The sequence below is a fragment of the Acipenser ruthenus genome, chromosome 12 (genome assembly GCF_902713425.1).
Source record: "Acipenser ruthenus chromosome 12, fAciRut3.2 maternal haplotype, whole genome shotgun sequence".
NCBI lineage: Eukaryota > Metazoa > Chordata > Actinopteri > Acipenseriformes > Acipenseridae > Acipenser > Acipenser ruthenus.
In genome coordinates this window covers 38789560-38813720 of record NC_081200.1, presented here as the reverse complement: position 1 = coordinate 38813720, position 24161 = coordinate 38789560, and the positions used below count along the sequence as shown (strand labels likewise).

The following is a 24161-nucleotide window of genomic DNA, read 5'->3' as shown; positions in this document are numbered from 1 at the left end:
TTTTGCAAAATGTTAATTTAAAGTTCCGCCTTGTAATGGAATAAAAAATCCTTGGCTTTTTTTTTTTTTTTTTTACTCATCAATTTGAAAAAGTCTTGCAAGGAATACTAATTCGGAAGGCTGCTTGGATTTAGAAGACTTTGCTGTGAGTGAAAAGCAAATTATTTGAAGCTCTGAGTTCAAGCCATTATGCAGTTAGTCAGGAGGTCCTGCAATTCACTCACTGGTTTAAAAGTTTACATTTATACATAAATTATTATTATTATTATTATTATTATTATTATTATTATTATTATTATTATTATTATTATTATTATCTAAATCTGTAACATATGTCTAGGTAAGTATTTGTATTGTTCATTTTAAATGTCCAAAAATGTTACTGAGACAATTCATTAGGTTTACAACTTTTGTTGCAACACATAATAATTAGAAAAGGCAAATGCACCTGTGACTGACCCTCATGCACCCCAACGTCTGTTGTCGGGTCAAGAGAGCTGAATATACATTGATTTGGAACCACAAAATGACTTGTTCTGGTATATTTTAGCATTGAAGAATTTCTTGTTTTTAGAGAATTGTGAGCTAAAAAAAAAAAATAATAACTTGCAGAAAGTAACGCTTTTTCCTCATCAGTTTAGTTTAAAGAAATTTGTCACACAAACAAAATGGTACTGTCGCATGTTTCATTTTTCGTGTTAAAACGGACTGTGCTGGAATCAGTTGGCATTATTAATCCTTGTCTGTAGTCTGAATTTTAAGCTACAGTACTTATGGTGTTCTATTAATGTGTGACCAAGCAGCAAATCTGTTCCTCTCCTAGGATGCTGTGCGAAGGTGCACAAAGGGGCATGCCAGATCTGAAACCCTCTTTTGTTGTGTTCATTTATAAAGACAAAATACAAAACCATTTATCCCATGCAGGCCCAGGCTATTTCTGAAGTTAAACTAGAAGAAACAAAAGTCAATGTACAAAAACACTACAACAAGAGCAGTTACTAATAACACTAATGAAGGCATGGCTAAAACGTTTCTTGTGTAAAACAAATCTGAATATATGTTTTGTATCAACTGCATAAACCTTGCTCATCTGGCTAATGGTCTGAACGAACCAATGATGTGTCTGGGAAATGCACCAATACACACATTTCTAGTTTCTTTTAGGGGGAACCCTTTTGATAGCAAGGCTATGTTTAGTGTACGTGTTTCTGTCATGGAGAACATCTGTTGTGAGAGGGACCTCTGTCCAACAGGAAGATTGTTTATTTCATGCAGGATGTCCCTAACACATGTCAGATATATTTTGGACACTGTAGTGGACTTGGCTGACATCAAACCAGTGGTCCTAGTGTTACAATGATTTAAATCACTTTAAACTTTCTGTTGTGTATGGTTTGGTAAACGTGTCTCATTCCCTCCTAAGGTTACTCACGACGTGCACGAGGCACTTTGGCAGCGTGGTGGCACAGACCATCCGAACTTACAAAACCGATCAGTTCCCCCTCTTACTCATCATCATGGGAAAAAGGTCGTCGAACGAAGTCTTAAACGTGATTCAGGGTAAGAATGTGCTGTGTTTCCAGCCTGCCGTCTTTGAAATAATACTGTAGCAATCATAGGAACAGGAGCCTGACCCCAAGCTGCATTGGTGACAGTGCGTCTTATTGGGGTTTGGTTACAGTGCGTCTTATTGGATCAGTCTATGGAAAAGTGTATGTGTAGGATCTAAGGGCTGGGAAGCAGTGTTGGAAAGTAGTAGTGACCCTCCTCTGGAAGTCGTCCAGGCAGCTATAGGGGAGGAAAAATGTATTTTACCAGTACAGAGCAAAATTTAAAACACTGAGTAGTTTAAATGTTCATAAATAAGGATAAGCCACTGCTAATTTCTTGCTTAGATCTGGGAGGGAGTGTAGTTGGAATTAAAGAAGTAGTAGTTGCAAGATATACAGATCTCAACTTGGCTACGGAGCCAATATCTTTCATCTCTTGCACACAGTAAAAAAAAATGTAAAAAATGCACTGCTAACTCCGGCAGTGAAATAAATAATTGATGCAGATATATTAGCAAAGCCAATCTAAACATTATAAATAAAATATTATCGTTACGTTACATAGGGATTTATGAATAGAATTTTTAAAAAGCTTAAATACTCATAATATTTTGGGAAAAAAAATGTAATTAAATATTGGCATTATAGTCTGTGATTTTTGTACCCTTCTCTCAGCTAATAACACCGCTGTGATTAATTCTTAATTTTTTTTAAATAACTTGTGCATTGCTAGGGAACACGACGGTGGACGAGCTGATGATGAGGCTCATGGCAGCCATGGAGATCTTCACTGCTCAGCAGCAAGAGGACATTAGAGATGAGGTAAGCTGTCATAAGTGTTCAGTGGGTGGCTGTATTGCTTGTTAAACATGAACCAAAGAGGCACACACAACTTTGAGATTATCTGTACAAACGTAGTGACATGGAGGGAAGGGCTCAGTTGACAGTGATTTCAAATGGACACACCCAAACTGTGGTTTACCATTTACACTGTACAGAAACAATGTGCCTGTCCCATAAATCAATCCACCAAAGCACTTCTGTCATAAAGTGATCATGCCTTCCAGTCCATTGAGGCATAGGGACTGAACTGCTCCCTCCCTCCCTCCCTCCCTCCCTCATCCCCCAAAGAGAAAGGGTGCTCTGTCCAGTCCAGGGCAAGCATGAGACATAGGGACTGAACTGCTACCTCCCTCCCTCATCCCCCGAAGAGAAAGGGTGCTCCGTCCAGTCCAGGGCAGGATTGAGGCAGGAAGTCTGAACTGCTCCCTCCCTCCCTCATCCCCCGAAGAGAAAGGGTGCTCCGTCCAGTCCAGGGCAGGATTGAGGCAGGAAGTCTGAACTGCTCCCTCCCTCCCTCATCCCCCGAAGAGAAAGGGTGCTCCGTCCAGTCCAGGGCAGGATTGAGGCAGGAAGTCTGAACTGCTCCCTCTCAACCCCTAAGAGAAATCGTGGTGTAGATCTCTGGCTGGATTTTCGCCCATCACCTGGCCTAGCAGTGCGTACCCTGGATTATTCAGAGTTAATATCTAGAGAGATTTTTTTTCCATCGTTTTCGGTTTTCCCTGAGCTCATTTGTTCCTAAATTAACTTTTAATCAACAGTTAATCCTGCTGTGGATTGCACTGTGGAGATAGGAAGTGAGTTGAACAGAAGGGCTCACTCGATTCCTGACACAAGGCTGGCCTTTAGCACTTTTTTTTTTTTTTTATTATTATTTGTTTATTTAGCAGACGCCTTTATCCAAGGCGACTTACAGAGACTAGGGTGTGTGAACTATGCATCAGCTGCAGAGTCACTTACAATTACGTCTCACCCGAAAGACGGAGCACAAGGAGGTTAAGTGACTTGCTCAGGGTCACACAATGAGTCAGTGGCTGAGGTGGGATTTGAACTGGGGACCTTCTAGTTACAAGCCCCTTTCTTTAACCACTGGACCACACAGCCTCCTTTTGTTTTTTTTACTTTGTAATGTGTTCAGCGCTTGGCAAAAGGTCCATGGTACCTTTTTTAAAACACTGTTTAATAGTCACGAAACTCTTCTATAAGCCATCTTTATTTTATACATATACACAGACTTTGAAAAAGAATGGAAATAACTCAAGTTATAACGTGGAAAAGAGTGTTCAAACCAGGTTTCGTCAGAATTGGACAAATGCTTCTACAGATATGTGAAATTTAAGTGTGACGTACAAACGGGCTTGGGCAGGGTCCATATACTCCATATACAGATTGTGATTCACTCAGTAACCTGGTTCTTAACAAGTATTATTTTGGTTGTACAAGTCGTTCTTTAGATATATGTGAAATATGTATGTACAGCCGCATCTAATACACCCCCATCACCAGGATTATGCCTCCCCAAACCATGGTCATGACTCGACAGAACTATAACGCTTAGCCATTCAAATGCCACCGTAAAAAGAACAACATGCCCCGCGTGAGCTTCACCAATGCCCTGGTGTGACCACACTTACAATGCTGTGCTCATTTGGAAGTTCAGTGGAGACAGGTTCAGGACTGAGGGCTGTCCAGTGCTTTCTTTTTCACATAGAGAATGGTAAGTGTATGGAATGGGTTACTGCTGATTCCCTGGGATCCTTCAAGCGTTGTCTGGATGCAGTCCTGAGATCAGTTGGCTATTTAAAACTGGCTGAGCAATGATAGGCTGAACGGCCTCCTCGCTTTCGTAACTTCTGTCATGTTCTCACATACTTTGCCTGTATGCCCTAACCCTGCCCTGGGGAGCTGCTGAGGTAATAAGTTCACACTACATGCTGGCCCTGTTATGACATCTCTGTGAGACTGTAGACAAAGGTGCCCTTAACTGTCCCCTTGGAGAACACAAAAAAACAGCAACGCCTTGTGAGATCCATTATGCACAACATGTTTGTACGAACCTCCATCGACATTCCTTTTTATACATACATTTTTTATTTAAGAATGCTTTTTCTGAAAAAAAAAGAAAAAGAAGTATTATTCTCAAAAGGTTATTGTACTTAAACAAGAAGAGACAACTGCTTTCCTTTGTCAGGGAAAGGAGCGTGACTTGGGTCCTGGTATTGCCAGGCTCTGACAATGAGAGTCGGATCCAGATTCCGGTTTCTTTTCTCTAAAGCCTCCTTTAAGTCAACAGAAACCACAAAGTCTAACAAACGGAGGCCTCCTGCTTGATAATACAAATCGAGACTGTATATCTTTCATGTAAATACAGGAATCCTACAGATTAGTGTATTGAAAAGGTTGACTTCCTGTCAGGCAGGAGTGAAAACAGCAGAGAGGAATAATAATAAAATAACAACAATGTTTTTTTTTTCATGGAAGACATTTAACCCTTTGTTTCTTTTTACTGTAGCAATTGGACCAATTGAAAAATTGGTTGACTGCTTCTTCATCCCATAGATCCAATTCTACCTTTCTCTTGCTATACAGTTTTTCAATTTCCACATTTCTTTATTTGCTTTCTTTCCCTCCCTTATGTGACCAACTGTACCTAGCAACAGTTGATGAAATTAGCATACACACATCCCTCTTAATGGGGACCATAAGATATTTTCATCGTATCAGATACACAGTTTTCTTGACAGTCTCCATACACTGCAGTATTCAGGTAGACTCAATGACTTGGGATAAAGAAAGTCCTTACCAAGTTTCTTCACAGTTGGACAACTGATTCTCCTGATATATGAAAAAAATGTAAATATGACAAACAGCTTACATACTCCCTTGTATTCTGATACTAGCAATACTAAAGACTGTGCTTGACACGTTTCGTCACAATCAGATAAGTGCTTCTCTTGATTAACTGTAACATGCATACAGCTACCTCCACTATATCTGCGTCCCTGGGCATATGCAGCCCCAGTGGGGGATAAGAAGTCAAATAAAAGACAAGGATCTTCCACTAGAATTGTAGCTGCTCCTCCCACTCCAGCCTGCCCAGTCCCCCCTACCTTCCCCGTGCTTGTGCCCGAAGGTGCACCATGCATTACAGTAACTCTCTGTGACAGGCAGAGGCAGGGTGGGGTTGTGCTCCGGCAGCTGATCCATCAGTAATGCACTCCTTTCTCTCAGCTGTCAGCTCGGATTACAGTAATAACACAGAGTATTCTCTCCACACAGCTGCCCGGGTTCAGTCACATGCTCTTCCAAACCTAATCTGTCTGCACCCCTCTCGCTACAGTGACACTGACAAAAACAAACCCTCTTTTAGTTATCTGGGAAGCTTTACTGTATTTAGTTTTGAATTCTTACCTCATGGCACCAGTTCAGCCCTTCCTTTTTTTGCTCAATGTTCCTCTGTTTTTGACTTCTTGAGACCTGTGTTTGCTAAGGTGCCAATGCCAGTGATAATCTAGTGTGGTAATATTGTAAAAAAAATACTGGTGTTACACTTGGCTATTGGCACATTCTTATTTGTCCATGTGTATCAAATCCTTTGTCGGCCCTTCTGCAATTTTGTTCATTTTAAAGTTAATTTTTCCAGCTGGATTTTTTTTTTTTTAATGCGAGCGCCATCTCTAAGCAAGAACATATTTTAATATTAATCACAACCCATGCTGAAGATTCTTCTAGACCCTTGACCTTTCTGTAAAACCTCAAAGTTACAAACACATATGAACGTGCCCTGTCAACCAAACTAATACAAGTTTCCGAATTAGACATTTCAGACTTCTGCTCACCCACCTTTCCTGATGTCTTCTGTATATGTACGTTACTGTTTCAAAAGTCTTTGTAACCCTTTCCCTCAAAGAATAAATAGTATACAGTATTAAAAAAAAGAAAACCGAAGAGAAAACTGAAAGTTGACCTGAAGGATCAGAAACGATTTAGGGTTGTTTTTTAAAGCATCAGCTTATCTTGTGTTAAACAAAATAAGCAATGAACCAAAATATCTTCAACATAACAAAATAATGTTGCTAGTGCCATAATATAATCGCTAAAAATTAATTGGTTGCCACTTCTTTTAAGAGTGCTCAGAGAAGAGTGGGGGTTTGGTCTGTGAGCAAAGACAATATCAATGTTCACCCCATTGCCCTCCCTTGATTGCCTGATCAGTAACACATCTCTACAATCTAGACTAGACACATGTTTGCAGACAGTTTCGTGTGACCAAATCTTTCGGAACAAATAGAGACTGATCAGCAGTGTATTTTTGCAGACGCACCTTAATCGCATTCCCAGAGTAATGAGCATGAACGTGCTTGAGTGAGTGAACCTGCTAGGCAGCGGCGTGTGAAACCCAGGCGTGATTCACTGAGATCCGCACCTGAGCACAGCCAAGCAGAAGGGAGACCGAGATAAGAGGTAACAGGTACAGAGGTGGGGCGGGTGACGTGCCCCAAAGGTTAAGAACTTAATAACCTGGGTACTCTGGTAAACTTGACAGTTATGTGTGTGTGATGGATACATGCAGTGGCTGAGCCAAAAAGTCTAAACACCTGCCATAACACTGTTTGTAGAACAAGTTACTTCAGACATGTGAGGTATAGCCCACTGGATCGGTTGCAGGAGTTACTAATTTGTATAGTGGAGGTGTTCACAGTTATACATGCGTGACCTGTTCTGAGAAAATCCTGCCAGAACAGGAAGAAGGGATTCTACTTGCCCTGCTGTCAGTCCTGTCTTTTAGCGCTACCTTGCTCATCTATAATAATCAGGTGCAAGTGGTCAGGACCATGCTAAACATCTCCATCGAAGATTATTAAACGGTGGATAAGTCCTGTGATGGTTCAGTTGGTTCTGATCACACTTAACAAGAACCCAATTGCTCATTTTAGCAACACTTCTCAACTGGGTAGTTCCAATAATCAGGGTCTGTTCAGACGCCTTTACTTTGGCTGGGTTTTCTCAAAACAAGGTCACATGTATCCAGAGAGCTGCTGATCCAATTGTGATGAAACTCTTTAGCACACGTTTTTGAGAGCATCACAATCTGGAAGTGCCTGTCCGTTCTGTGTTTCTATAGGCACGTACATACTGTATGTCACGCTTTCCTTTTTACATACATCTAGAGAACCACTTATCCGCATACAGTGGATGTAGGTTATGGTGACAGTAACATACACTCTGAAAAGTGTGTTTTCAAATGTAGCAAGTGCTTTTTAAAGGTGCTAGTACTGCCCCTGTGGGAAGTAAACAAACAGGATTGTAAAGCCAGCTGATGTCAAGTACACATTCGAGGGACACACTACACTATTCATAACCTCTAAGCTGAAAAGGAGCTGTCCCAGTTGAAAGAGCGATCAGGTCATTGGGTGGCAGCCTGCAGTATTTCCTCAGCCTGCTGTTCCAGCGCTGGACAGCACACCATTGTGATGGGTTTACAGCTGGTGGGGGTGTGTTGAAAACTGCTTCCAGTGGCTCACAGTCTATGCAAACACTGACATTTAGTGGCAGAGTTTGCTACAAAGACACTTTTGTACACATTTACCAGCCCTGGGGTTGCAGTGTTCCTCGGCAGGAGGGCGCTTGGTTGCTACTGTAAACATAACATAATTAGCAGCTTCTTTGGTAGAGCTGCAGTGCCTGGTGCTTATAATACTCAAGTGCTTTCCTCTTTTTGAATTGTTTTTTATTTTCTTTTTCACACTTTTAACTGTTAGTTGTTATTGGTCTTCCTCAAGTTCAGGCAATCTTTCCCTCCCTTCTATTATTATTATTTTTAATTAAGCATTCTTCATTCAGATAGAGCAACGGAATAGAGATCATTCAAGATTTATAGGATTTTTTGTATTCAAACTGGATTCAAAATGGCTGGTAAAGATAATTTTTCCATATGAAATGTACAGATTAGTTTGTTTAATCAATGCATTGCTAATACTAAAGCATGTGCCAGCTTAGGTTTACTGAAGAATCTGCAGGTATTATCTGGAGCACTTTCTTGAAGGTTTATTATTGTAAATCCTCACTATCGTCACAATAGTACAGTGTTTGTATTTAATGTTTGCTTTGCATCAACTTTGTTTTTTTGTGTGTGTGATGGTCCACCATATCTGCCCTAAAGCTGCCTTTAAGGATATTGCATTGCTTAATCAGAGTCTGTTTCAGTTTGACAAAAGTCAGAAACAAGAGGCACAAGGCATATATCTTTTTGGTTATATTTTTATTTTCAGAGTCTGATCCCTTCACTCAAAGAAAGGTATTAAATTATTCTAATTTTCCTCCTGATCTGCTAACCGTGGCTTTACCTTTTCAGTGTGGCTGCTTCCTGCCCCCCCCCTGCGGCCCTATGCCTTATCAAAGACTGCAGCACAGGCAGTTTTTAAAAAAAAACATTTAGTGGAAAAAAACAAAGTGACCACACAATGGAAACCGTGCGGTTTCACTTCTTGGAAGGTTTTGTGCAATGGCTCTCATCCATAGCAGGTAGAAATCAGCAAAACGAATCTCTGTGCAAACAGGACCTTCAAGTATAAAAGGATTTCAGGTTCCTCTATAGGGGTCTTTGTGTAATGGATCTTAAGCTGGAATCATGCATGCTACTCTTTCATACCCTTATGAAAGCTTAATGCGGTTGTTGCTAACAAAATCATTTCATAAATCTGACCTCTGGCGCAATCCTGTTCGATGTCTAGATCTCAATCGTGCAGTTTTGATAGAAACACAACTTTTAGCAAAAATGCTATTTAATATTATACCAAGTTAAAAACATCACGGTTTAGAAGGCTTGCTTTCAGTTAGTCTTGCACTTCCTGGAGGGTGACGTCCCCACCCCTTCAACGGCTTCTTTCCTGTCATTAACCAGCCAGCTGCTTCACCTATTGACTGACAGGTTTTAGCCAGTAGCATGCTTTGACCCCGAAGACACTGCTGAGGTGAAATGACTTGGGGAAGTGAAGCAGTATCAGACCTCCTGAAAATAAGACAAGCAAACTGAGAACTTTCTTCAACCTAGTGTAGTACCAGGACCTGTATAGCAAATGGAAGAGTACGACAGGTGTTTATTTTGTTAGCTACAACCACTTTAAGTAAAGGAGTCGCAGATTGGCCCATTGCCTCCACCTTCTCAGTGAGGGACTTACAAGCTGGATTTGTTCTCCATACAGACCATAGAAAGTTGGTTTTGTAACACTGTGTTGAATGTATTCATTCATTCTTCACAACAGGACGAACGAGAAGCACGAGAGCTGGTGAAGAGGGAACAGGATGAAGCCTATCGTGTGTCTTTGGAGGCAGACAGAGCCAAGGTTGGTTTTGAACACATGACAATTATTGGAACCCAGCGAGTCGGGAATCTGGGCCCTGTCTTTAAATGAATCGTAGACTCCCCATTCCCCTTGATCAGTTCTTTGATTTCCTGGGTCGGCAAAGGGTTATAAAAAGGGGAGGGTATATGAGCGTGAGGCAGAGTTTTGAATCAGCTGCATACTGGTTGATTCTAACATTCAGAAGATCCAAAATGGCGGCCAATGAAAACATTTTGAACGTTTTAATGCAAAGTTTTCTAACCTCCCGCTGCCTTTAAACTTTGCTCTGTACCTACCTATAATTTGCCATTTTCAGTATTTTGTTTTTTTCAATATTTCCTAGTGCCACCACATACTGCTAGCATAGCCTGAGTTTATTCAGCGGTTTGTTTGTTTTTTGGGGGGGGGGGGGAGGAGAGAGAAGTAACATCACAAGCTATCATGAAGGACCCAGATATTTCCTTAGGCCAGGATCAGCATAAGTGTATTTAAATATAATTAAATGTAAATGAACTCGTCTCCTCTTAAAGTGTGCCATTTTATAATCTGGTGTTTATACTGTACATTGTAAAACCTATTTTTTTTTTTTTTTTTTGCTGTTGCTCTGACAGGGCTAATCCAGTATGCAGGGAGATGTAATTAGACTTAATCTTAATTTACGAGAACGGTCTTTCATGTCAACTCAAAAGCAATCAAAACGATTCCAAAAGCTAAAGAAAGATTACTGGCTAGGCCCTGCTTTGTTTCATATGCTTTCTGCAAGCTTTGTTGTTCAGGGTTTCAGTTATGAACTTAGATGTGGAGCTGAATAACTTTAATTTGGTACAACAAATGATATCCAGATTTTCATACCTCAATGTTTTCATAATAATAATAATAATAATAATAATAGCAATGGATGCATGCAGCTGGTTACAGGGAACCAGTTTCCTTGAGGTTTCCCAGTGTTGGGGACATTATGGGTCCCAGCAATCTCTGTACCTGGGTCAACAAAAGGTTGCACAAAACAATCTGGTAGCAAACCTCCCTGAATGGGAAGTGCTGAACTTGTCTCTTGTGTGTTAATGGTACAGAGGGAAGCCCAGGAGAGGGAGATGGCAGAGCAGGTTCGTCTGGAACAGATCCGGAAAGAGCAGGAGGACGAGCGAGAGGTGAGAACGGGGGCACCACAACAGCAAAGCCTTTCTATCGGGGGTCAAGGGCGCTTGCAGGGGGCTATTGAAAAGAACAATTGGTTTGAGAAGAGTAGATCCAGTATTACTGACCAGCTATAACTTGAAACACAGGTGATGCTCATAAACTATATGTACATATATACATTACGGTTATCGTATTACATCTTTAGTTACACTTAAGTCTTGTAAATCCCCTTTTCAAACAGCAGCAGTCCCTTTAAGCATTTTCCAAGTGCTTGTACTCTCTGTATTGAGACCCCCCTGTTGGAGGGTAGGTAACTACTCAATCAGTTGGTACCAATATGTCCTGTCTTGCTGTTGGGTATTTTTGAAAAAAATGTAATAACCTAAGTGGTATTTAGCTCTCAATTCCAGCAAGAGACTATGAAAATAACACTGGGACTCAGCAAATAACTCATGGAAATGTAGCCAAAGGAGTGGTATAAATATGATGATTTGGTTTGGGTTTGGAAATCTAATTTGCCATCATGTTGATTTACCAATCCTGTTTGACAAGTGGCATGCCAGATCCTGCACCATGTACTGTATACAATGCCGTATATAATGTGCTACCTTTTGGTTTTCTTTGCCATCCATTTTGAGTAGCAAAAGCTTCTATGAAACATTGTAGATGTATAATACCACACTCTACTCTTCAGTGGAAATCCCTTGTGTAAGTTTACCTAACAATGCACCATTTTGACTAGCTTAGTGCAAACAAACAATATTTCCAAAGCTAGTTTAGAAGGAGACCAGTGGAGCTGGAAACGCTTCGCTTCACTGGTTGCCTGATGTTTTTGGTTTTCTTTTCAACAAGGAAACTGTACTTATTCAATGTCTGACAGCAACTGGACAGATAGACACCCTTGAAATTGTGTGTGCTGCTTGTACTGTTTTAGACATCGTGTTGCTTTTTCTCCCAGTTGAGTGAGATGAGCACAGGGCTACCTAACCAGGCTAATGTGCGTTGTGCTTAACACAAGGCAATGGGCAGGAACACGTGAGGTGTAGTGCACATATCATATAGTAAACTGAATCTTGCAAGAGATTGTAGCTAACGAAATAATTCAATACAAAGTACTTATGTTGCACACTGTCTAGGGGGAATGAACAGGAAAGTACACCACTACCTGAATTACAAACAGAGATTTCTTTAACCTTGTATAGTAAGAGAGATCATATATATATATTAGATTTTTTTTTTTTTTTAAACTGGAATGTCAGAAACTAATATTATAAATTCAAGCTCCAGATCATTTTGTTAAAGCTTAATGTGTTCATTCCAACATAACACATTGTACATTTCTGTGTTAAACAGAAACATTATTAACAAAAATGATATTAAACAAGTAATAAATTAAATATTAAACACAGCTAGTAAAACGTATCACTTTTAATATATACCCATTACAAAACAGTACAACACATAACTACATTTATAGAAATACAGGTATGATGTACATTTTTATTTTACACAATAAAGATATATTGGTACAGCTGTAACAGTACTATTCATAATAGCTGGCACAGGCTGCCTGTGAATACCTCTCTCCTAACAATTATATTCTATTATCTCTGCTCAATACAGATTACCCACTTCCACCCCCACCCCCACCCCGCAAACAGCGCTATAGAAACCTGTTTCCATTTTAAAAAGGCACATTGAAACTGGGCCAAGTGTTTATTTTAATACAATACTTATAAAAATGCATAAGAAAAATAATAATTATAAGGCATGCAACCAAAGATGTTTGCTCAACCCGGAATAAAAGGCAGTCTGGACAATAGCTATTTACCAACATGTGAGACAACCCAGTGGCTAAGCTATTGTTCCTCAACGCGCACAAGTTTGGCTCAGTCACTGGCTATTCACGTCTTCAGAGCTACCTTTGTCTGCAGCAGCGGCTTGGTTGTTGTTTCTCATTGTGGGCCTGGGATTATTTATAATGTTTTTTGCTTGCCCGTGTTAGGGAATATCCTTTTGAGGTATTCTTTAAACACTGAGCCCAAGAGAATAGGTCCCGGGGACCGCTGGGTCAGGCTCACAAAGCCAGAGGTTGCTAATGAGCTACTGTTGTGCATTTGTTATGAAATATAATTGCATTAGGTTGGTAAATAAAGCTGCTGTGTGTTGTTGCAGCAGCATATGGTAGTGATTGTCAAAACAGGGACTACAGGTGAGGGCTTTAAGCATCAAAAGAGCACGAATTCCTAGAGGGGTGGTTCTTTTTGTTGTTTTCATTTTATTTATTTTGCTATTGTGGAGGATGAAGCACAATAGCCCTGCTGCAGCTAGACACAGTGCCAGCAGACGCCAAGAGAACTTCCCCTCACCTCAGTAGACCAGCTGACTTCTCACGTGTTCTGCTGTTTTTTGTTTTAGATTTTTTTGGGGGGATTAAATGTTCACTCGGGCCTAGTTGAAGCCTCCGAACTAAATTCACTCAAACCGAGACCTCTAGAAGTAAGAGGCTGTCTAGCCATCTAGCCACCCAGCCACATAGGTATTGATTATTATTATTATAAGATTTACATCGACAAATTAGGTAAGCCAATAATTAGATTTTCTTTCTCCCTTGTTCATAGTTACTGTGTCTGCTTTTTGTGTGATGGCTTTTTAAAATCCAGCCATACCACTGTTCCATAGTGGTGGGACTGGATTAAGGTAATTTTCAGATGTCCAGTTTGAGTGCTAGCTACCACACCCCCAGGATCTCTCTATGGACAAATCGGTTGTCTACAGGAGTAGAGAGTAGCAGTAGCAGTGGCACCGATCCTTGCTAACTACTGTGACAGAAAAGCGATTTATTGCTGTTAAATACGCTTACCGATGGTCATTTTTCAGTAGAATAAATAAGGCCGTCCAAACAAATTATCAATAAAGCCACTATGATAGATTTATTGTTCCGACCCTAGATGAGTGGTACATCTTCTGTTGTCCAGTACAGGCTTGGCCAGTCATGAATAAATAAAAAAATGAAGGCTTTCCATTCACAAAGTGCAATCTAATGCGTGCAGGTTTGTGTTTTGTTAAATTATGTCAGGTTGAAAGGTTCACAATTTAGTTTTGAATAATTAATGTTCTATTCAAATGGAGGCTCTACTGCAGGACTTGGTGTTGCTGCTAATGCTGCACCGGTCGTGAGCGGTGGCTTCTGCTTCTTCTCCTTTCAACAGGTATCTTTCAACACGGATCGGATTTGTGTTTGCAATAATAGTAATAATTAAGCAAACACTTTTTTTTTTCAGGAAGCATCAAGCTTACAGATCAGTACTGTATGTTGTTAATTCTGTTTTACTCCATCTTACTTACTGTGGCAAAGTAAACATTTCAAAAGTGTCAATCACAGTGGTGAACCACAGTTGTATTCTGTCAGGTTGACTCGTTTGTATAAAACAGGTTTACTGAACATAATATCATTTTGGCCCTCCATTGTGGACATCCTTAAAAGTTAGCTGAAAGAAATGTTGTTTTCTCCATAGAAACGATGTTAAAAGCCACATTGCCTAGCCAGGTTCAAAGTTCAATGATACTGTGTAGACAAGCAACAAATATATATATATATATATAATTTCTCAATAAATCAACTGTAGTCCTGTTAATTCTAAGTAGCCTTATCTTTTTTCCAAAATCTTTGGGATGAGTGGAAAGATATTGGCAGGCTGGTAGAATTCTCAGCTGTGGAGATGTTACGGTCATGTTTGTCCCCCCAGGCTATCCGTCTGTCCCTGGAGCAGGCCCTGCCCCCAGAGCCGGAGGAGGAGGGCAGTGAGCCAATCAGCAAGCTGCGAATCCGCACGCCGAGCGGGGAGTTCCTGGAGCGGCGCTTCCTGGGCAGCTGCAAGCTGCAGGTCCTCTTCGACTTCGTGGCGTCCAAAGGGTTCCCCTGGGAAGAGTTCAAACTGCTCACTACGTTCCCTCGCAGAAACGTGAGTACAAACATTCACCTCCGGCCCACGCTGGTTACGGTACTGCGCTGCAGCTGTGACTTCTTTTTTTTCTTTTTTTTTTTTTTTATTTCTGAAATGACATCAGTCTCCAGAGTTACCATGGCTACTGCTTTGTATCTAGTGGAATTTGAATGTGGATATTGGATGAATGTCTTCAGATTGTCACAAGTACATGACTTGGTATTTCCCCCGGTTTTCTGGCTATACTGGGATATCCACAGTTGAAACATGATGCTCAAAAATAAGGGGCATGTTCCAGTTCTTAATGAGGTGAACTTCAAAAGCCATTTGGTTATTCATGGCACCCAAATCTGTTTTTAACTTCTTGTCAATTACACAGCATTCCCAAACACAATCTTGCTATGTTAAGAGAGAGAGTACTGGTATTTGTTGACATAGAACTTAACCAAAATAGTCACTCACTGACCAGTGTCTGGAAAATCACTTTCTATTAACTTTAAACAATTAGAATTAAAAAACCCACACTGGTATGTTTTAGTCTTGCTGCAGGATGGGGTATTAATCTTGTAACTTCTGAAAGCTCATGGGGGTTTTGTTGTGCTTTTTCTGGTAGTGGATTTCATTTGAGTCAGTCACATCTGTATGCCTGCTTGTTACTTTAGCCCACTCTCCTATCATTGTGGCCAGTGTCTTCTAACAACCTGATAATCAACTGATTAAAAAAAAAAAAAAAAAACCCTACCTTTTTCAAATGAAGTGGTGGCATGTTAATGCATTAAAATTCAATCAAAGCCTTTTTAAAGGAGTGCTGGCAGATTTCTCATGTCCAGTAAGGGACTGGTGTTGACTAGGTGTTGTGAGGTAAGAAAACCACACATCTGCATGAGTATCTTCATATCATAATAGTATTAATATGAAAATATTGACGTATAGCCACTGTTTATGGAAAAGTGTTTTGCTCACAAACCCCCAGCGGCCTTGCAAGTCATGTTTCAGAGGGGGGAAAAAATTGTTCTTAGCAACCAGTTTAATTAAAAGCTAAGGTAAGCTAATGAGCATTTTTTTTTCTTCTTAGTTATATTTCTATACACACTGCACCTTATTGCGAATATTAATTAGAATCCCACCATGCATCGGTTACTTAAGATACTGTCGAGGTGGCTCTGTGCTTCGTTGCACATCCAGATTTTAACACAGTAATTAATGGGGTTGGTAAGTTGTGTGGCAGGTAGCTAATGAGCATGCTTTTTAACTACCTGGTTAATTAGACATGTGGATTATTCAATAAGGGAGAGCTTCCAGGCCTGCCCTGAGAGCAGGCCCTGTGCCTCTCATGGGAAGCTGAACACTTGTATCTGTGTTTTCAGAGCCTGGAAAAGTACTGCCTGTTATTTCTATTTCATTCAGAGGAATTGCAGGGAGTTTGGCAGGATGGCTTTGTGTGGCAGTGCCCAGTGCCTAGCTGCTTTTAACCATGTGTTGCCAAATGTTCCTTTCGGACATTATTATTATTATTATTATTATTATTATTATTATTATTATTATTATTATTATTATTATTATTTAATTGAATGTATTTGTTACTTCTAGTAAGGTGTGGAGGAGTCATATTTAGGGTTTCTGATTTTCGGTTTTAACCGATAAAACACCCCCGATACAAAAAAAATGAAATCGGTGGATAGCCAATAAACACTGGAAAAACTGTGGAAATGGTTCATCGATTCACATTGACTTTGCCCTTTTCCCATTAAAAAATAAAACCTACTAAAAAATAAGAAGTACATTTCCCAGTGCTGCTGGGCAGTGTCCCGCCTTCCTGACTTGCATCTATCATTGATTCGTTCTGAATACTTTAAACCCGCCCCAACTACTGTGTGACAGCACAGTCCTACATTTCTATTGGAGACTCCGCTTGCGAAATTTAAAACAAGATTACAATCAGGAATGGAGGTTTGTTAGCGGGATTTAAAGCTGTATTAGTTAAGATACGGAGGATTTAAAATAGAATTGTGGTGAAATGTCCAAAAAAGCCTACACCCCAAAACCCCAGATAAATGTGCCTGTGGCCATAAGGATTTCATTGTGGAAGACAGCAAAGGAAAAAAGGTGCAAGTACTGTTGAGTTACTACTATACATATTTTGACAGAAAAAAAAAAAAAAACGCGCAAGCATTTTGGAAAGTAACCAAAAACACTAATTTCATACAGTATATCAAAAACGAAAGCCCTGAAGAAAAAAAAAAGATTTACATAAAAGTCGAAAATAGCTCAAAATAAGCACCAAAAAATGCAATTAATAAAAACCGAAAACAGAAGCCCTAGTCATATTACAGTTTAAAAAAATGAAAAGAGCATTTGAATGTACTTAATGTAGGGCCAATGTTATTCCACATCAATTGACTGAATGATTTGCTTCCTAAGCTGCTGCTCTATCACCAGTGGGTTAAAGACCCAGCAAGGAAAGGGTTAAAGCCAAAGGGTTCGGTGGAACAAGGTCCCCCACTTTTATCTGTAGTGAGTTACATACAGGAACCTAATTTGAAACTACTGTACTTGACTACATTGGTCCCCACTTTTACCTGTCGTGAGTTACATACAGGAACATAATTTGAAATTACTGTACTTGACTACATTGGTCCCCACTTTTATCTGTAGTGAGTTACATACAAGAACATAATTTGAAACTACTGTACTTGGCTACACTGTGTGTTAGCCAGTGTTCTGGGCTGCACAGCACACTATTTCAGTCTTGAGCTCCTCGATAGCAACTTAAAATATCTCAAAATCACTGTTGAGGGTTGGCAAAAACATTTGCTACATTACCTAAGAGGCAGCGACAGTGTGTAGTGTTATGAAAGTCGAAGAAAGGAATCATGCCAGAAGTGCAAGTCCCCCAATACATAAAGACTCAGCTTTCAGTGACACTTGTGCAACCTGTTAGTTTTTGCTGAGAGGCAAAGATGTAAATGAATAATAATACAGTTTATTACGCAAAAGGCTTTTCATTTTTTTTTTTTTTTTCTTAATTAAACTCCACAGGAAGCAAGTCAAGTGGCAGCAGTGTTTGTGTATCTGAACAGCGCCCTGTCTAATCCGCCTGCGCTGAGAACTAATTAAAATGAAAACAGAAAACTGCTATTTTCTGGAAGGATTAGCCTATATACGACTATTGCATTTGTAATTCTCTGGAATATCGTTTATACAGGATTTCTCCCTTCATTTTAAAACCAAAGCTGATCTTCCTGGGATCAGCAGTACAAATTACTGAATACTTTTGTTTCTTTGGCTGCCTTGGGGAACCCAGAAAAACAGCTGCAGCGCTCGCTTTGCTCTCCTGCCTGTCTGTTCCCTTTCTCCTTTCACTTGTTACTGACTTACTTAAAAATAGATATTTATATCTGGGTCTGAGAAACAATTCCTTTTGGGTTAGACTCTGAAAACCTGCACCAGACAAGGCGCCCTATTTTAATAAGCTGATACATGTGTCTGTTTGCTAAGTTTCTTTTGGTTTTATTTAGATTACTCTTCGATAACATGTTCAGGAAGGGAATGTGCAAGTTTCCTGACCCACCAGAGCCAGTATCCAGCTCTGTATCCTTAAGAAAAAGCAATTCCAAGACAGTTTACTGGTGGTTTATGTACAGTATTGACAATTTCAGCATTAGAGCTTTTACATACATATTCAGAAAATCCTATTAAGGAGTTACTTAAAAACGCCTTTGCTTTGACTTCTTGTACATCCAGCACATCTTGCCCTCATCTACAATCTTAGAGCTGGAGAGCAAGCTTTTTACAGAATGTGTCAGTCTACAAGCATGTTTTGCTCTTCGCTTTCTAAAATAGTGTTGTAGTTTACTAAAAGCTTGAGGATTGTTGTAATGTTAATGGAACCGCCTTCCACTGCTGCACGACAGAGAGCTATGCCGAGTTCTGAACGTGTTTCACACAGACAGGCTGCACCTCCATACCGCCCCATGCTGTGCAGTTGTTAGAGTGAACATGTCTGTTTTTTCACTGAGGTAGGATTGAAACCTGGGACTCTCTGCCCAGGGGCTAGTGTGTGATTGACTGAGCCACCAACCCCCTCACACTGCCTGTCTCTTGTTTTGAAGTGGCCTCTTAACTCCCCTGCAAAATGTGCTCCTTTAGAATCCCTGGGACAAGCTAATGATCTCCCACTGCTTTAGTAATTGGCCAAATAAACACTGACAACAAGAATGTTAAAACAGGCAAGTTATTTTGGTTTAATTAATGGGAAACTGGTTTCCCTGATTGAAGTTTGACAGTGCATGTTTTTGTTTGTTTTTTTTGGGGTTTTTTTATGTCTCATTTATTTTAAATGTTTTGTTTAATGCAATTTTTTTATTAGGACCTTGCATTTTCTTTAGGGTACTGTTCTACAGTAGCACTAGGCCGTGTTTATCAACTAACAATGGGATTTCCATCAGGTAACAACCAGATTAGTGCCAGTTAGTCCAACAACATCTTTAGCTAGTTGTTAGGTTCCCTGTTTTAACGTGAATCCTGAGATGGGAGTATTTTTGTGTATTGGGTTTAAAAAACACACAACCGTAGGTACAAAAAGATAACAATAAATGTATCAGAAATGTTAAATATACAAAATAAATAAGATGGTAACATATTAGCAATCGCCGTTGGCTCAGAATGATTTTAAGTTCGACCCTTTATCAAAGGCTCCTAAATTTAGCTTAAATTCTTAAGCTAAATTTAGAATTCTTAAGAACCAGAAATTCTTCCATTCATTCATCCAGGGACCGTTTTCATAACTTTAAAATAAGGCACCTGAGCACCAAGAATGCATACAAAGAAGAAATAAGCGCTGGTGTAGAGTTACAAAGTGCCAGCAGACAGAGCCCCGGGTGGGTATTGGGGGCACCACAAGCTTTTATTCAAGTTGAATGGGAATATCTTCTACAAACTCGCCAGACATTAATTTCCACAATCCTTCATTGATATAATTATCCATATCCCAGTAACTATGTGGTTGTCTATTTAGCACTGTTTGGAGATTATCCTGTGTCTGAATACAACTAGAATATGAATACAGATTATATTGGGTCCTGGACTTGGGAGATGGGTGTGTAACATCCACAACCTCATATCGTCTCCCCAGAGAGAGAAGGGGGTGGGGGGCAGGCAATGCTGTCCCCTTAATTAGGCAGGGAGGCAAACCATAAGGAGAAGAAATTGCCTCGGAGCTAATAAAGCAAAAGGGGGTGGAGAATGCAAAAAACAACAGCTTTGTTTGTTGACAGATGCTGTTCTGGTTATTGTCTGTTAATTGGATAACAGTGTAAACATTTGCAAACTCTGGCGTTCCCCTGTGTAATCTGGGACACCACTATCTCTGCGAGGGGGCAATCGGGCACACCTCCTGCTGCAGGATCCCTCGCTGACAACCCACCCCCACGCCCATGCCAAGCTGGCTGACTACACCTGATGCTGCTCAGGGTCTCCAAGTAACTGACACTGGGCTTCAGTAACCGGCTGTAAAAAGCGAGTGGATAAAGGGCAATCGTTTGTCAAATTGGTGGTTGAAGCTTGTGTGCGTGCGTGTGTGTCTTTTGATGAACATTGCAAACTGTTTATTAGCTTGCTGTCATCAGCTGTTGTGCACACATGTTCATGGCACCCCCTCCCCCTTACACACACACACACACACACACACTCATATGAGAAAGAGTGGCATCAGCACACTCATTAGGTACAGAGCCAGAATGCTGATTTGTGGAAAGAAAAAAGTCTGCCCCCCCCCACCCTTTTCTCCTTTACTAGTCTGCTTGGGGAAGGTCTCAGAGTAACATTATTAACTGTAGTACTCGTGGCAGGCCAACTTTAGCAGAAGGTTGTTTTTTTTGTTGTTGTTGTTGTTGGTGGTTTTCTTTCTTTCTCAAAACAATAGCTGCTCAATTAGTACCCCGCAGCAGGCACCAGCCTAACCCACATGAAGCTGTGTGCACTGCTCTCAACCTAACAGGTTTTCATAACAAGGTATCACAACTGTAAATAATTACTGCAGCTTCCAAGGGGAGCTCAGCTTGGCATGCTGAACTGAGGGACCAAGATTAGAAAGCACTCATTGTTTTGCTGTGCTATGGCATCACCCCTGACGACCATGCTGTACCAACCTGAAACGTGCTAGAAAGGCAGACACAACCCTATTGAAAGCTGTTGGATCTGAACATTCTGCTGCGTTGATGATTATTGTAGAACAATCGGTTCATTCAGCTTGAGAACATTTTCACAAAGCAGCCGGGAATGTCATTTGGTTGAAAGCTGGATGGCAAAAAAGAACTTGGAGTGCCAGCCTGTTTGTTTTTATTCATGATAATAAACTCCGTCTTCACCCCGATGACTGTTTCAACTAGTGGATCTCCTTCTAGCGGCTGATGAGTTACTAATACTAACATCTGCTAGACACATACTTACATCTTGATTAGGGAGTCGAATGGCATGTCGTTAAACCGTGAGACTACTGGTTCACATCCAGCCTTGTCTTTCCATTCAGTTCAATGGGCTGAGATGCCGCCATTATTACAAAATATTTCAGCATTGGCGCTCACCCCCAACCCCAAATAATTCCTGATTCTCAATGAGTTGATCGTATCGGTGAAAAATGACCCTAACTCCAAGTGGGACAGTATACCCCCCAAGGTGCTATGACTGGAATGGAAATCGTACCTCAGTTAGGACACGTGATTGGTCAACACTGCAGAAACAAGTGGTTGCTAGGTTACAGAACACCACTGAAGCGCACTTGTTTCTGAGTTGCAATGCTTACTTATTCACCCATACTATTATATATTTCATTAAATGTATGGCTGCTTGGTGTGTAAAGCTACACTCAGGCTGAACTTGTGAAGCACATTGATGGGGATTTAGAGCCAAAAGTAACGCACATGGCTGAGTGGTCAAGTTTTGATCAAGTAATGTGTTTCACATTCTGATACGGTAGATGAGACTTTAGCATAGTCCAGGACAGAGAGAATCCAAATTCAGACAGGTTTTTTTTTTTTTAACAAAGCATTTCTGATTTGAGACGTGTGGTGACTAATTCTGTCCAGACATGGCTTTCAGGTTTGCAGTTTTAACATTCTGGATGTGGTATTGCTGTCATAGTGCAGCAGCCGTCCAAAGGATCTTTACCTTGTAGGGTGTTTTTATGATGGAAAGAGTTTCCAGTAACATTATGTATTGGGGGGAGGTTGTTTTTAACTGCTGCACCCTGTGGTCAGTTTTTACTGTAACACAGGAAGTGATTAGGTACCAGGAAGAAGCAGCAGTATGCCATCAATAGCCTTGTCTTTGAAGTACAAAATAGAATCCAAGAACCAAAGACCTTCAACGCAAGAAAAGGAACACCAGTGATCATATTGTAATTGCAATTAAAAGAGGTATAAAATGGATTTCAGAACAATCAATCAAAACATTTAATTTATCCAGATGAGTCAATTGAACAAATTCTCACACCACCACAGCAAACAACATAAAACACAATAAATAAAGAGTAAAAAAAAACACATAATCAATCATAAAACATGAAACATTAAACTCAGCAGCAACTTAGCAGGCACATATGCCAGTCTGCAATGAGTCGACCTTAGAGCTATAATCAACCATGGATACAAACCGTTCTGATTTTAACCTTTGGCTGCTGCAGACTGAAATGAGTGATGACCAAAAACTGTTGATACTCTGAAGAAGAAAGCACCAGTAAGGGCCCAAGAATTTCCATTTTTAAAGTATTTTTACATGTACAGAAAATGTACAGAAAAATGCCATTCTCCACCAAAACATTTAATACTGCCCTTCAACATACAGTACTACAGTAAGTAATGGAGTATATTCTGCGGTACTAAAACCTCTCATTTGATCTCTACTTGTTTCTTCCTCAGGTGACCCAGTTGGACCCCACATGGAGTTTAGTGGAGGCAAAACTTTTTCCTCAAGAAACTCTCTTCCTGGAAGCGAAAGAGTAGGTAGAAGAAAAGAGCCACAGAGAAGATCAGCGGCGTCCTTCTCACTGCGAAGAGCCAGTGAGCCAGCCAGCCAGCCAGCCGTTCACACCCTCCATCACGACACACACACTCTCACTCTCTCTCTCTCTCTCTCTGTCCACATGCTTGGTCTCGAGATACGAACGGCATATCTTACGCAAAGACTCCTCCCAGTAGTGTTTTGTGTGTAAAGAAAAAAAAAGAATAAAGAATAGTGAAAAAGAAGAAAACCTGCTGCCCTACATCCTCATACCCAGGTCTGGTCTGGTGTTCGGCATCGCTCCAGATACTGCTGGGACGTGAATGAGCATTAGTCCCGCCCCACCCTTCCTTCCTTTCTCCTTCCTCAACAAGTCACGAGGAGACTTGATTTAATTAATTTACACGCTACCCTCCCCTGTTCTTTTTCCCCCTTTAATTATTTTTTTATTTCTTTTTTAGTTGAATGCTGTATTTGTTTTAGTTTGAGATATATATATATATATATATATATATATATATATATATATATATATATAATATATATATATATATATAAAATATATATATAAAATATACTTGACTGAGCCAGCACTCTCTTGAAAACACACGCTAAATGATTGATTTATTGTTTTTGTTTTTTAAGATTTTAACGGGTGACAGTATTTATGTGGAGCTCTGAATACTTTTTGCCATGAATAATTCAGTGTTCTTTTATTTTGCGGGTGGCTGGTGGTGCAATTGTGTTTTTTGTCGTTTAGCTGACTTTTATAAAGAATATAATTTGCCATTTATATTATAATGCATATTTATTTTGACATGGAAGCTTTTAGTGCACTGGTTATCACTCCAGATTATAACTGTTTGTTTTTGTTTTTTTCTCATATTGTGTGTGTGTATGCTGCTCTTTTCAACGCTGTGATTGTTTCAATAATGATACAGTAATTTTCGTGAAGTGAGTTTCCACATTAAACAGTACTCAGAATTGTTGGCTTGGGGAATCATTTCCCTAGATTCCAGTCCCAGGGATGTTCCGTGGCTGTGGTCCTCACTGTTTAACAGGCATCTCCTAAAGAAAACAGTGTTTCAGTATTAGTCACCCTTCTTAAATGTTTCCTGTTTGTAGCTCAGCCAGCCAAGTCTCTCCCCCCCCCCATCCCCCCCAAGCTACAGAAGCATGGCTATTTGTCTTACAGTGATGCTGTAGCAATTAGCTGATAACTGCCTTTTGGGGGAAGCAAACAAAATGCTTTCTGGTACAAATAAGGCTGTGGTATAAGGATGTGCACCACCAGCAAAAAAAAATGTTTTAGTGTAACTTTAAATTCGATGGGAATA

General features: G+C 40.2%; 1 protein-coding gene across 2 annotated transcripts in view; it reads left to right on the top strand.

Moving 5' to 3' along the window:
• Positions 1–23074, top strand: part of LOC117416839 (FAS-associated factor 1-like) — an 85070-nt gene extending 61996 nt beyond the window's left edge. For both annotated transcript variants that reach the window (XM_034028259.3, XM_034028260.3), the window contains exons 14-19: positions 1424–1560; positions 2284–2372; positions 9659–9739; positions 10813–10890; positions 14629–14844; positions 22743–23074. In XM_034028259.3, coding sequence (XP_033884150.1) covers positions 1424–1560; positions 2284–2372; positions 9659–9739; positions 10813–10890; positions 14629–14844; positions 22743–22826 — 685 coding nt within the window. In that variant the 3' untranslated portion in view covers positions 22827–23074. The remainder of the gene's footprint in view (positions 1–1423; positions 1561–2283; positions 2373–9658; positions 9740–10812; positions 10891–14628; positions 14845–22742) is intronic.
• The last annotated feature ends 1087 nt before the right edge of the window (positions 23075–24161 follow it).